The sequence below is a fragment of the Lissotriton helveticus genome, chromosome 1_1 (genome assembly GCF_964261635.1).
Source record: "Lissotriton helveticus chromosome 1_1, aLisHel1.1, whole genome shotgun sequence".
Lineage (NCBI taxonomy): Eukaryota > Metazoa > Chordata > Amphibia > Caudata > Salamandridae > Lissotriton > Lissotriton helveticus.
The window spans coordinates 1767727271-1767741963 of record NC_136057.1 but is presented as its reverse complement, the minus strand read 5'-3'; the positions used below and the strand labels follow the sequence as shown (position 1 = coordinate 1767741963).

Genomic DNA, 14693 nt, shown 5'->3' with positions numbered 1-14693 from the left:
CATCCAAGACATCATTGACCTCATCCAAAACTCACCTCCAGGATCAGGGCAGGCCAGCTGCATGAAGGAGACCCCACACACCACCCAAAGCACCCTGCAGGAGGCACCCACAGCCCGAGCACCCCCCCAAGACCCACAGGCTCAACACATGGCCTTCCAACTCCGTGTGCTGGAGGGCCAGAGGAAGACCACAGAGCAGGTGTAGGTGGGGTTCGACCTCATGGCTACCAAACTTGACGCCATCCTTGGGTGTGAAGCCCTGCTCCATGGTCCCCAACGAGCCCTGACTGACATTGCTGGAGTCATGGCGCGGAGAGAAGAACACCTGTCTGGCACATATTGGGAGGCTCATGGAGGACAGGGTGCGAATGGAGGCAGAAAGGATGGCAGCCCCCGCTGAACATCAGCGGAATGTAGCAGGGATCAACCATGCCCTGCAGATTCTCATCATGGCATTGCTGCCACAAGGCGTGGTGATGTTGAATGCTGCTGCCCCCACACCATCCACATGTCCGCACCCTGGTATGGCTATGTCTCCCTGTGCGGCAGGCTGAACCACTCTGGCCCCTGAAGTGTCAGTGGCACACAGTGTGGCAGACGACCCACCTCCGGCCCCTCAGGTGACAGTGCCAAACAGTGTGGCAGACAGACCCCCTCCGGCACCCGAGGTGACAGTGCCACTCAGTGTGTCAGATAAACCACCTCCGGCACCTGAGGTGATAGTGCTATACAGTGCCACAGCAGGTACAGCAACACCCACAGGTGGGGCAGGGCACATATCCGGGGACGAGGACGTGGATGGGCCTGTGATCAGATGGACTCAGTAGTGTTTGATCCTGCCACCTGGCCTGTTCCTGCCTGGCCCCACACATGGCCTCATGACCTTCCACTTACCCCCGATTAACACAGATGCACCCACCTTGGACAGTGACATGGACCGCCACACTCTGTTTGATGACCAATGACACGGCAACCAGACTGCGGACTGCATCCCTCCTCTTGCGCAGTACTCGTCTTCCACGGATGGACTCTGGCTGTCCCTCAACGGGCCCATATAGTGTGGTGTATTCAGCAGTGCCGTGTACCGCTCCAGCTGAGGACCAGCACTGGATGTGTAATAAATATCCAGTGATGCACTGCTGTGTCATGTCTTTCATCATTCATGTATGTATGTGTGGATGAATGTAGGGACAGTGATTTCTCTTGCATCAATGATGCTCATCCTGAGGGATGCCAGTCAGAGGGTGCTACATGTTAAATGGTGGACACTACAAGAGGGACACACGCACCAGCCACTTTCTTGTCCGAATATGGACTGATCCACGCCCATTGCCCATGAGTCATTTTGCAAGCCCTGCCCTGTTCCGGCTACAGCAGGCCAGACCACTCCGTTCACGCTCCCAGGGGGCCTCATTGCGACACGTCGCAGGCGTTCTCGCTGGTGGTGTGCAGGTCACTGGTCTAGTTGTCAGCATGTCACAGCCACACCCACCCTGCCCAGGCATCACAGGCCATGTGACCCCGCAAATATAAGGGGCTGACGACGTCACATACCCTTCTTCCCCTGGGGACTGGATGACGGACCAGAGGCCTTGTGGCCGGCACGGGCCTAGCACCACATGGTGCTGACTGGGGTTGGACAGGGTTTGTGGTAGACCCTGCATCGCGGCCGGCACAGGCACCCCGCCCTGGAACGCTGACTGGGGTTGGACAGGGTTTGGGGTAGACGCTGTATTGCGGCCGGCACAGGCACCCCACCATGGGACGGCGACTTAGGGTGCACTGAGTCATTGGCACCTTAAGCTGCTGAGCGGGTGTGCAGCCTGCGATGATGGCCCGTCCTGGTGTTACGGACTGCCCAGGATTTGTGTGCCTTGCTGGACTACAGTGTAGGCCGCACCAGCTTCCGGCGCAGGCCGCCCACCTCGTGGTCCCACTTACGGGGTAATAGAGTTAGTGACACCCATTGGGCTGAGCGGCTGTGCAGGCTGCAATGTTGCCAGGGGCCCTGGTATGTCCTATGCCATTGTGTGATCAAGTCCCAGCTCCAGACTTGTGACTTGGTGGCCTGCGCTGCGTGGATGCATGGTTGGAGGGTTCCATGTCTGAGGACATGGGGCTTGTGGCTTGCAGCGGCACGTGGTGGGACCTACAGTCTACACGCCGGTGGCGGAAGGTGAGCAGTGTCGCCCGGGTGTGCATGGGTGGGCATGCTTCGATGGGCGGCGGGAGGGCCTGGGATGCTTCTGGCTGTGTGTGCATGGGCCGGCGGGCAACGATGTCTTGTGCAAGTGTGTGTACTGTAGCAATCATGTCCCCGGCTTCTGTTTCAGATGGCTGCTCTGTCTCAGATGTGTGACCTGGTGTGCTGCAATACGTACTGGCAAGTGGTTGGAGAAACACCGATGGCAGCAGGTGAGTAGTGTGGCCTCGGTGCGCTGGGTCATCTCCCTCTCTCTCCCCCTCTTTTCTTTCTCTCTCTCCCCCTCTCTTCTTCTCTCTCTCTCTCTCCCTCTCTTCTTTCTCTCTCTCCCTCTCTCCCCCTCTCTTCTTCTCTCTCTCTCTCTCCCCATCTCCTCTCTCTCTCCCCCTCTCTTCTCTCTCTCTCCCCTCTCTTCTTCTCTCTCTCTCCCCCTCTCTCTTCTTCTCTCTTTCTCTCCCTCTCCCTTCATCTCTCCCTCTCTCTCTCTGTTCTTTGATGTGCGCAGGACACACCTCATCATGTTTTTTGTCTTGCAGGCTGTGACCTACGGATTGTGTCGAGGGGAGCCACCATGTGTCTTCATTTTATTTCTGTGTTGTTTCAATAACGGTTCATTGTTTGCTTCGAAAGTGAAAGTGGGATGCTCATTTCTGTGATGACACATGCATGTCACCAGTTGTGATTGTGCGACATTAGGCGGAATATTTCATACATGTTTGGGTGTAGCTGATGTGGCATGTATTTGCCGTTGTGTGGCCCAGGCGGTGGTCCTGGGGGTGGTGGCGGTGGGTGTTGTGGCCCTCTTGGGTGTCTGGCCTGCATAATCAGTTGCTACATGGCATCTGTTGCCCTTCCGATGACGCCCAGGGCAGGGCTTCCTATTGTGGTGCAGGCTGCCGTCTGACTTTACACCAGGTCAGAGCAGGTGAGAAATTCCTGTAGCTAACGCGCCTTATCTCGTGTTTTGTGTTCTTATCGTTGATCTGCCTGGTCGTTGTGAATGTTGAGGTGTGGTGTTGATCGGCTTTTGTCACGGGAATGCCTACTCTGCATCTCATTAGCGATAGTTGCGGGGGTCTTCTGTGGCGATGATTTCTGCGGCTGCTATCACGGGAAAAGTGGTGCTGTGAGCTGTTAGCACCTGCTTGTAAATGGTGGGGTAAATTTATCACGACTTTGGCTGCGATAAAGTGCAGTTAATTCCACGATAGCTCCATGTGAATATTCCCCTAAATGTCAATTGGTACTGGTATACCCATCACTTCTTTCAACACCGCTATTATTTTGGACCAATAGTTCTATATCTGGGCAAGACCATAGCATGTGAAAAAATTTACCCAGCTACCCACACCCCCCCAGGTCAGCAGGCCTACTCCGTCCACCCCATTTTGAACACCCTTGTCCTGGACAGATACGACCTGTGAAGTATTCGCATCTGCACTGGTCGAAATCTAGCTCTTGTCTCTATTTCTCGTGGGATCTGAAGTGCTTCACTCCATTCTTCTTCATTTATATCGCCCAAATCAGCAGTCCATGCCTCTCGTAACCTGTCAAGGTTGTCAGGCATATTGTTCATAATTTTCTTATATGTCAGAGACATTGTCTTACTGGGCATCGGATCTAATAAGAGCCTGTCATCTAGAGGAGGGTAGTCAGGGTTCAGCTCCCCATCAGGCAAGTGAGTTTTCAGGGTGTGCTGTATCTGTCTATACCAGAATATTTCTGACGGTGCCAGATCAAACTCATTTGTCAATGTCTCAAAAGCGACCAGCGCCCGACCTCCATATAACCCCTAATTTCTCAATACCTCTTATGTGCCATTTTGTGTACACTCTCAATTTCCTGACTTTGCTCATCAGGTCACTCTCCCGTAATGGGGTTTCAGTTGTAAGCTTCCCATCCCATCCTAGGTACCTGTAGGATAACTGACCTGTGTGGGGTGAGTTGACCTCTGCCCTTCCCACTTTAAAGGAATGCTGGGTAATCTCTGCTTCCCATGGCCAGTCGGTCGACTCTATATGCTGGTTCTTGCCTCTCCCCAAACACCCAATGATTCACCACCACCAACTGGGCTGCCCAATAGTAGGCTTTAAGGTTCGGAACCGCTAAGCAACCATCATACACCCCTCCCTGGAGTTTTGTCAGCGAAATTCGTGCTGCCCGCCCATCCCACAGCAGAGTTCTCATGATACCATGCGCATATATGACTCAGGAATCTTAAACGGTGTGTTTTGGAAAATGTACAGGAGTCTCCGGAGGGTCATCATTTTGAAGAGAGCAGCTCTCCCCAACAGCGAAAGTGGGAGTGCACGCCAGTGACCCACTTCTGTCTAGAAAGGATCTATCTGGGGGACAATGTTGTGCTTTAGAAACTATTTCCCAAACTTTTTAGCTTCTGCCGTTATCCCTATTAATGCATCCACAACATTGGAGGTATAAATAGCTAAATCATCTGCATATGCGGTAATTTTTAGAGTTTTACCTTCATGCAAAATAGGGGCAATCTTGGTTTGAGCTTCCAAAGTGTTAATAAATGGCTCCATGGAGAGAGCGAAAAGCAGGGGTGATAACGGGCATCCCTGCCGCGTCCCCCGCAGAATTGAAAAAGTTGATGAGAGTGCCCCAGCATAGCTAATTTTAGCATTAGGGTCCTTATATAAAGCCTGTATACTTCTCCAAAAACGCCCTCTAAAACCAAATTGCCTTAGGACTCCCCACAAATAATCCCACCCGGTTGAACGCCTTCTCCGCGTCTAAAAGTATCATACCGAGTGGGGTGAGATTAGTTGTAGCCTCATCGAAAGCAGTAATAGCCATGTTGACATGTGTGGTGGTATCCCTCCCAACAACAAAGCTGTGCTGTTGATCATTTACTAATTGGGGCATAAGAGAAGCTAATCGTGTTGCTAAAAGTTTAGAATAAACTTTAGCATCAGTATTTATCAGAGAGATAGGTCTGTAAGACCCACACTCCACAGAAGGTTTATTTTTTTTTAAAAAGAACATAATTTTAGCTGTCTTCCATGAATCCGGGGCCTCCCCAGTAGCAGCAATTGAATTAATGACCAAGCAGAGCAGTGGTGGAATTTCATCTGCGCAAGTTTTGTATAGCTCTATGGGAAGTGTATCCTCGCCAGCCGCTTTATTAGATGGAAGAGAGGTAACAGCGAGACGCAGCTCTGTTAATGTAACCTCCTCTTCCAATTGGTCAATTAATGTTTGTTCCAAGTATGTTCCTACAGGCAAGTTCTTAATAATATAGGATTGTATCTGAACTTCAGTGCATCTACTCTAGGGGGTATATACATTTTCATAATATGAGACAAATTGTCCCAGAATTTGTGCTGGTTGAGTGTATAGAATGTTATGAGGACCCTTAATAGCTTTAACTAGTGTTGTTACACGATCATCTGCAACTTTATATGCCAAAAGCTTCCCAACTCTATCCCCACATTCATATTGAGATAATTTGTATTTGATAATTTTCTGAGAAGTTTTCTCCCTAAGAGAGCTTTTAAGAGTTGAGCGCTGACTTACAAGTTTAGTTTTCTAATTGAGCTATTCTTTGCGCGTTCATCTCATCAGCTCTAAGTCTATCAACTAGTTGATTCTCAAGTAATAAAATATTAGCTAAGATAGCCTTAGTCTCTTTCTTGCGGATAAAGTTTTGTTTGAATATGTATTGCTGCGCATCTCTCCTAATAGAAGCTTTACAAGCATCGCAAACTGATAGGAGATTAGCAGCATTGATATTAATTTCAATGAATTCTTTAATATGTTCCTTAAGCTTAGCTACAAATACTGAGTCTGTTAACAAATATCTAGGGAACGTGAAGGGTCTAAGTTCAGGTACCCTTTGAACAATATTAAATATGAAAAGTATAGGGCTATGATCGGATGAGATCCTTGGGAAGATCTCCATATGTCCTGTATTAATAATTTCATCCGAAGCCCAAGCCAGATCTATTCGTGAGCACCGTTTATGAGGTGGGGAGTAATAAGTATATCCAGGTATGCCTGGAAACAGATTTCTCCATACGTCTTTAACATTGTGTATCCTTGCTAATTCTAAGATTGCCGCAGTAGTTTTACGCATGCGTCGAAATATACATCTCTTTGTAACATCCTGATCATAGTCTAACACACAATTAAAATCTCCCATCAGAATAAGTTCCCCCTCCCATGCAAGTAGTTCCATATTTAACCAATCAAAAATATGTGGGTCATCGGTATTAGGCCCATAAATAGCACAAAAAACGAATTTGCGATTTTCCAACTGCAATTGGGTAATTACCCAACGACCCCCATTGTCCGCCGCAGAATTAATCAATTCCACACTTAATTGTCGCTTTTTCAAGATGGCCACACATCAAATAGGAGCATTTAAAGTAGTGCATATCACCAGCTCATATCCCAATTGACCCAATAACTTCTTATCCTTAAAACAAATATGCGTTTCGGTTAACAAAACCATATGCGGATCATATATTTTCAATTCTTCATATACTAGATTTCTTTTATTTTTATTATTCAAGCCCGACACGTTCCAGGCTAAACATCTAAAACGCAACATACTGTCTAGTTACAAAGTCAAAATAAACTGCACCTTTCCTTAAATTCAAACTCATTCTTAGTCTATAAGGTACTAAGTCAATCACCCTTAAACTTGTCTTGTCCTTTTCCGTTTTCTCCCCCCACCCTTTCCCCCGTTGTCCTTTCCCTTCCCCAGTATCACCCCCTAACCCTGACCCCCAACCCTTGAAGCACCCCCTCCCCGTATCTCCCCGGAAGCTTACCCCTATCTTCTGCTGCCGCTCAAAGGGCAGCCAGTCAGAGAGGTCTCTCCGAGAACCACATCTCTCCGTATTAACTTCATACAAGAAAAATCAAAAATCACAAGCAAAAAGAAAGTGCCCCAGTGAATTTCCAGTGAGCTTGACAATCTTACATTTCTTTCCCTTCCATTTTTTAGCTATTTCTCGTCTTTCCCCCTCTCTCTCATTCCTTCTTTTCCTTCAACGATCTGATATTAAGCATTTGAATTCATTTTTGCGAGTAATTGCTCAGCCTCCTTTACATCATTAAAAAAAAAAATAAGTATGACCAGATTTCATAACTTTGAGACAAGCAGGTTCTTGAAGGAAAACGGTGGCACCCTTAGATTTGAAAGGATCGATCAGTTTACGCAGCCCCCACGGTGTTTCTTCTATGGTAATTTCGGATCACTGACATTATATCGACCACAAAAATATCGAGATACAAAAATATCGAGGTTAAAATATCGAGGGACAAAATATCGACTGCCTATCTTTAAACAGGTAAGTACTAAAATATCGACTCAAAACTATCGAGTTACAAAAATATAGACTGTCAAAATATTGTTTTTTTTAAATATCTTTAAATTAAGTTAAAACTAATATAATAATAAATATATTTAATATAAACTTAGTTAAAATTATTAAATAAATGTAATATTAATTAATAATTATTGTAAATTAAAAAAATATATAACAAAAATAATACATATATATATATATATCAACCAACAGTCCGAAAGTTATGTACCACGCTCTCAGGTTCCTTACGTGATCAAAGCTTCGTGGAAGCCGAAACATGTAGTAGGTGTTAATAAACACCCTTGCATTCTGCTGATTAGTGTGGTGTTTTTGGGAACCTGAGAGCGTGGTACATAACTTTCGGACTGTTGGTTGAATTGAATTTCCGGCGTGCTCTGCCGGCGTTCATGCCACCTCCCACGGGTCCACCAGCAACCCTTCAGAGCAACTTGCACGTTTGGATATATATATATATATATATATATATATATATATAATACATATTATTAAATAAACATATATAATATTTTTACCGTAGCATAGCAAAATGGTTACAATTTATTGTAACAACTCTAGTGAGTTCAACAGTAGCGAAAGCGTTGGATAGCGTCTGGGTAAAATTTACTATTCCCACTTCAGTGGGTGCAACAGTAGGGAAAGCGTTGGATAGCGTAGGGGTAAAAATTACTATTCCAACTCCAAAGAGTACAACAGTAGGGAAAGCGTTGGATAGCGTAGGGGTAACAATTACTATTCCCACTCCAGTCGGTGCAACAGTAGGGAAAGTGTTGGATAGCGTAGGGGTAAAAATTACTATTCCCACTCCAGTGGGTGCAACAGTAGGGAAAACGCTGGATAGCGTAGGGGTAAAAATTACTATTCCCACTCCAGTGGGTGCAACAGTAGGGAAAGCGTTGGATAGCGTAGGGGTTAAAATGACTATTCCCACTCCAAAGAGTGCAACAGTAGGGAAAGCGTTGGATAGCGTAGGGATAACAATTACTATTCCCACTCCAGTGGGTGCAACAGTAGGGAAAGCGTTGGATAGCGTAGGGGTAAAAATTACTATTCCCACTCCAGTGGGTGCAACAGTAGGGAAAGCGCTGGATAGCGTAGGGGTAAAAATTACTATTCCCACTCCAGTGGGTGCAACAGTAGGGAAAGCGTTGGATAGCGTAGGGGTTAAAATTACTATTCCCACTCCAGTGGGTGCAACAGTAGGGAAAGCGTTGGATAGCGTAGGGGTTCAAATTACTATTCCCACTCCAGTGGCTGCAACAGTAGGGAAAGCGCTGGATAGCGTAGGGGTTAAAATTACTATTCCCACTCCAATGGGTGCAACAGTAGGGAAAACGCTGGATAGCGTAGGGGTAACAATTACTATTCCCACTCCAGTGGGTGCAACAGTAGGGAAAGCGTTGGATAGCGTAGGGGTAAAAATTACTATTCCCACTCCACTGGGTGCAACAGTAGGGAAAGCCTGGATAGCGTAGGGGTAAAAATTACTATTCCCACTCCAGTGGGTGCAACAGTAAGGAAAGCGTTGGATAGCGTAGGGGTTAAAATTACTATTCCCTCTCCAGTGGGTACAACAGTAGGGAAAGCGCTGGATAGCGTAGGTGTAAAAATTACTATTCCCACTCCAGTAGGTGCAACAGTAGGGAAAGCGCTGGATAGCGTAGGGGTTAAAATTATTATTCCCCCTCCAGTGGGTGCAACAGTAGGGAAAGCGCTGGATAGCGTAGGGGTTAAAATTACTATTCCCACTCCAGTGGGTGCAACAGTAGAGAAAGCGCTGGATAGCGTAGGGGTTAAAATTACTATTCCCACTCCAGTGAGTGCAACAGTAGAAAAAGTAAAAACTTCATAAATAAATATAAATAATAGAAATATTATTACCAATTAAATTTAATTTCCAATACCAATAACTTTTATTTACCAATTACATTTAATTTAATGGACAATTATTAATTAACAATTTTAATTAATTTACATAATTAATTAATTTTTTATTAAATTACTTCCCACCCTATCCCCCTATAAACTCACAACCCACTACAGAAAATAATTTACTAAATAATAATTATTTATCAATTAAATATTTATAATTAATTACCAATCATATTTTAATTAATTACCAATTAATTATTAACAATTATTATTATTTTACATTATTAATTATTTATAATTAAATTACTTCCCACCCTATTCCCCTATAAACCCACAACCCGCTACAGAAAATACTTTACAAAAAATTAATTATTTATCAATTAATCAATTATTATTAATTACCAATTATATTTTAATTAATTACCAATTAATAATAAATTAACAATTATAATTAATTTACATAATTCATTAATTATATTTAAATTACTTCCCACCCTATTCCCCTATAAACCCACAACCCGCTACAGAAAATAATTTACTAAAAATTATTTATTGATCAATTAATCAATTATTATTACTTACCAATTATATTTTAATTAATTAACAATTAATAATTAATTAACAATTACAATTATATTACAGATTTAATTAATTATAATTAAATTACTTCCTACCCTATTCCCCTATAAACCCACAACCCGCTTCACATTTATATTACACATTTATTTAAAACTTACCTTATTTTCGATATTTTGGTTGTCTATATTCTATCTAGTCGATATTATGTCTGGTCTATATTTTTGATTCGATATTTTGGCTATTAATATCGATATTACTCGATATTTTTGTAGTCTATATTATGTCTGGTCGATATTTTGTCTAGTCTATATTTTTACCTCGATATTATATCCAGTCGATATTTTGGAATCGATATTATGTCTGTATACCGGTAATTTCACCTTTTAACATCCCTGAGCCCTCTTTAGTTAGTGTATTGAGGTTTCAGAGTTGCAAGCAGCTCTACAGACTCCTCAGCAGACCTGGCGGATTGAGCTGTATATACCTCCTCATAAAAATCTGCAAATACCGCAGCTATAGCCTCATCCTCTGTATGCCCCACTCCGTCGTGGTCAAGGATTTCCGTCACCTAGTTCCTTTCCCTTTCTCTATTCTCCAGCCAGGCAATAAGCTTTTTAGCCTTGTCGCCAACCTCATAGACCCTACGTTATAATGCCAATGCATGGGCCCTGGCTGCACCCTCTGCTACCTCCCGCAACTCCTGCTGTGCCAACTTTAGTCAGTATGTCAGAGTTCCATCGTGGTCTTCCTTTCTAGTCAGTTTCGCTTCTATGTCTACAAAATTTTGCTCTATCTCTCTGTACTTTTGTTTATCTACTTTCTTTTTAACACCTACCAGAGCTTGATATTGCCCTCTTATCACAGTCTTATAAGCCTCCCAGGGAACACAGCTCAATTCCACTTATCCTTCATTTTGCTGGAAGTAATTTTCTGTGCTCTCCTGTAATTTTCCTACAAACTCTTTATCTTTTAGATGCCAAGATTCCAACCTAGGTGGCAAGAGGCCCCTTGCTGTTTGCCCTCTACACCAGGCAACTACTGGCGAGTGATCTGAGATGCCTCTTGCTAGTTGTGTGTCTCTGAAGCTTCCCTCATCCTTTTGGAGAGTAAACAAATAGTCTATCCGAGATAGACTCCCATGCCTTGCCTACTGGTGCGTATATTCGTGCGCCGTCCCAATATGGAATCTCCAGAGGTTTACCCATCCCAGTGCCTCTGCTAGACCCCTAAAAGGAGCTTCGGTGATAGAGGCCACCCTTCCTGGCCAGCGATCATCCATTATGGACATTACATCATTCATGTCGCCCCCTAAAATGAATGTGCCCACTTTGAATCATTGGCGGGACGTAAACTGAGCCCAGGTTCAGCATTTTACCATCCCAGCTTCCCGATTGGAATACCATTCTACCTAACGGGTTCCTCCATGTCCTCTCTGGGATGTATGTTACTCTGGCTCTGAGAAGGATGCCCACATCATTACCCCGATGTATACCCTGCGTGTTCTGTTAATTTATATCCCCACCTATTTAGCGCTTTGTAGTAACATCCCTGCAGGTGCGTTTCTTGCAATAGGACCACATCTGGCTTATGCCTCTTAAGGAATTAGGAATTGAAGTATCAATGTACGCTTTGTTTGTATCTTGCTCAGCCCCTACAACTATTACTAACACTACTGTGAATCCCACAATTTCCCCCTTCATGCCACCCTGCACTGTGGGATTAAAACTTCCCTCTCCCCCAATTTGCAGAGCACCTGTAACCCTGAACTGTGCATCAAACATAGAAGGTGGGGGGTGGGTTGGCTGCTCCAACATCCACACTCCACGCGCCCATTCCGCCCACAATTAGCACCTGTTACTTATTTTAACCTCCTCACAACCTTTCCTCTATGCGTAATTCCTTTGTCTCGTATTTTTCCTTCCACAATGTCCCTATCCCTACAGGGTTCATGTCTTAGTATAGTGCATGGGACCTCGAGCCCCAACCCGCTGTCTTTAGGTACTCCCCTGGGCTAAGACCTAGGCGGGATCGTTCCTGACTTCGCCTGTCGCTGCTGCTTTCTTGAGAGCCGCCCTCTGTGAGAGCACTGGAATGGGTCCTCCTTGGGCCTCTCTGCTGCTTGTACCTCTGCACATGCCAACCTTCCAAACATTCTCTTACTTCCTCCGGAGCAGTAAAGAACCAGGACCTTCCTTCTACTATGATTTTCAACTTGGCTGGGAACAACATCATATATTTAGTATCTTTCTCCCTCAGGGCCCTCTTCTCATCCTCCCATCCTCTCCGTAGCTTTTGGACATGGTATGCAAAATCAGGTAAAAAACAAATCATTATATTTTCATACTGAGACCTTGCTGTTTGTAAAATTACGTCCCAGTCTCTAAAGTTCAACAGCCGGGCTATGATAGTGCGCGGTGGAGCCCCAGTTTTGGGCCTGGAACCGGGGCCCTATGAGCCCTTTCAACTGAGAACATGTTTACAGGCATGTAGGTTTTAGGTGGTTGATGATCAGGTCTTCTACAAAAAGGTCTACAAATTCTGTCCCTTCCGGGACCCCCACTATTCGTTGATTATTTCTGCTAGACCTCCCTTCCTGGTCCTCATCTCTTGGTTCAATTAACTCGTGCCGCCTAGTCAACTGCCGCAGTCTGTCATTCACAGTTTTGGACGAGTTTTGAAGCTCCTTAATATCTGCCTCCACCACACTGACCTTCTCGGACATTTTCTGAAAATCCACACGTAGAAGGCTCACCTCTGTGGTCACAGAGTCTATTTTGGGCTCTAAGGAGGACTGGAGGGTCTGAATTGCTGCCATTATTGCTCCTAACGAGGGTTCCTCTGTTGGTCCTGGGGCTCCTGCGTCACCTTCCAAGTGTGATCTGGGGACCGCATACTTGTCCATCTTATTGGATTGCAACTGCGGATTCTCCTTACCCCTCATCCTCTCTCCACTGCCTGATTCTTTAGCCTGTGATTCTCCGTGAAGAAGAGCAGGGGGGATGCTTGGGCTTGCCTGATCTGTAATCTCCTGTCAATCCCCAATATTTCACGTCGCTCACTCAGGTAAATTGCCTCTTGTAGATCCCCCGGCAGGTAACCCCTCGTCTCTGCCACTATTTCACCCACTGCGACAGCCAAGTTAAAGGTGAGGGAGGCGGGGGGCGCACACTACTTACAGTTTTCTGGCTCCAGTAGTCTCCGGCAATCCTCAAAAGCACAAGCCAGAGTCTGAGCCTGTGATCAGAGCCCTCGGTGTCCAGCCACCCCCTTCCTTAGGGGTTTTGTTGTCAGGTCCTGTTCTTGTTCTGCGCCGACTCAGGGTTCGCCCTCGGTGCCCTACGGGCCCACTGTGCTCGTTATGCTGCAGCTACCAGATCACGCTCACCTTCGCCCTAACACAAGGCCTTCTGGACTCCCAAGACATCGACCGGCCCATCGTCCCTTCCTGCACCATTACCAGGATCTGTGCACCGGCGCCTCTTCAAAGTTGCTATACTGGTCAGCACTTTTGGACCACCTGATGTGCCTGTATGAACGTCAATCTTCCGTTCCCTGCTACACAGCCTTCGGGTAATGTTCTTGCCTCCCGGGACCTTTCTCGATGACCGGTCCCTGCGTTGCCGCGACCTCAGCTCTCTCCAGGGAGCGTCACCAAGATGTCCGTGCCCGCGGATGCATCCCCAACAGCTCCGCTTCCTCCTCTGTTCCGCCTGTGTATTTTACTTCGGTGTCTAAGCCCACTCCACCGGTCACCTTGTTCTTGTCACAGACTTCCGCTCCGCCAACTGGGCACTCAGACTCTGACAGGCTTGACGCTGCTGGGTTGTGATGCACCCTTGCTGATCCGCTCGCCAGATCGACTCTTGGGCTGCCCAGCGTCCTTAGCGCCCTGAAATTAGCTCTGAGTGATCACCCACATCACACAGTCTTTCCGTGTGGGGATTGCATAGGGCTTCGAATTTCGGTTTGTGGGGCGCATTCACACCGGAGCTCTCTTGTCAAGCGGCCATGTTCGTTCAGCGCCAAGCCACGCCCCAAGAACCCCAGTTCCTACAACTAGTGAGTTGGTAAATGATATTATTTCTTTTTACTTGTATATGCTATGTTTAAACCGGGTATGTTCTCATGTAGACAGTATGTACTATATTTATCTTGTGCTTTTATGGTTTTTATTACATGAAAGCGAATAAAGTTTATTTGATTTGAACAACTAGCGATCACTGCAAGTTGTTGTATAAAAAATATCACAGTGACAATCTCCAAAGTGGACTATACAGTGTATGCTTTAGGAGGATACCCCCTTTGTTCATTATCCCCTCTTGTTCTACCTTTAGTGTTTTCAATGCATGTAAATGTTGGCTGGGCATTCTCCTCATGCTCCCAGATTTTGCTAGATTTCAACAACCCCTCATGATTCAACTATTTGTGCTTTAGGCCACCCTTTAAAAATGCTTTTGATCCTTTGTCCTCATGTACATAGATAACGGTTGCAATGACTGACCTTTTGTGGATCCGGTCGGTGATTGTAAAGCATAGCCTTAATTTCAATTTGTTCTTTCCGAACAACTGAATATGGGAGTTTAAGATCCACAAAGAAGTCTTTCTTCACCACCATTTCCAGTGGATTTGAGACACAGATACCTGTATAAAGAGAACAGAGAAAGACGTTGGTCAGTATGAACATG

General features: G+C 45.6%; 1 protein-coding gene across 1 annotated transcript in view; it reads right to left on the bottom strand.

The window, feature by feature from the left end:
* LOC144752100 (complement C3-like) overlaps positions 1 to 14693 on the bottom strand; it is a 1799539-nt gene that overhangs the window by 771698 nt on the left and 1013148 nt on the right. Inside the window, exon 20 of the mRNA XM_078640046.1 lies at positions 14510 to 14649. Coding sequence (XP_078496172.1) covers positions 14510 to 14649 — 140 coding nt within the window. The remainder of the gene's footprint in view (positions 1 to 14509; positions 14650 to 14693) is intronic.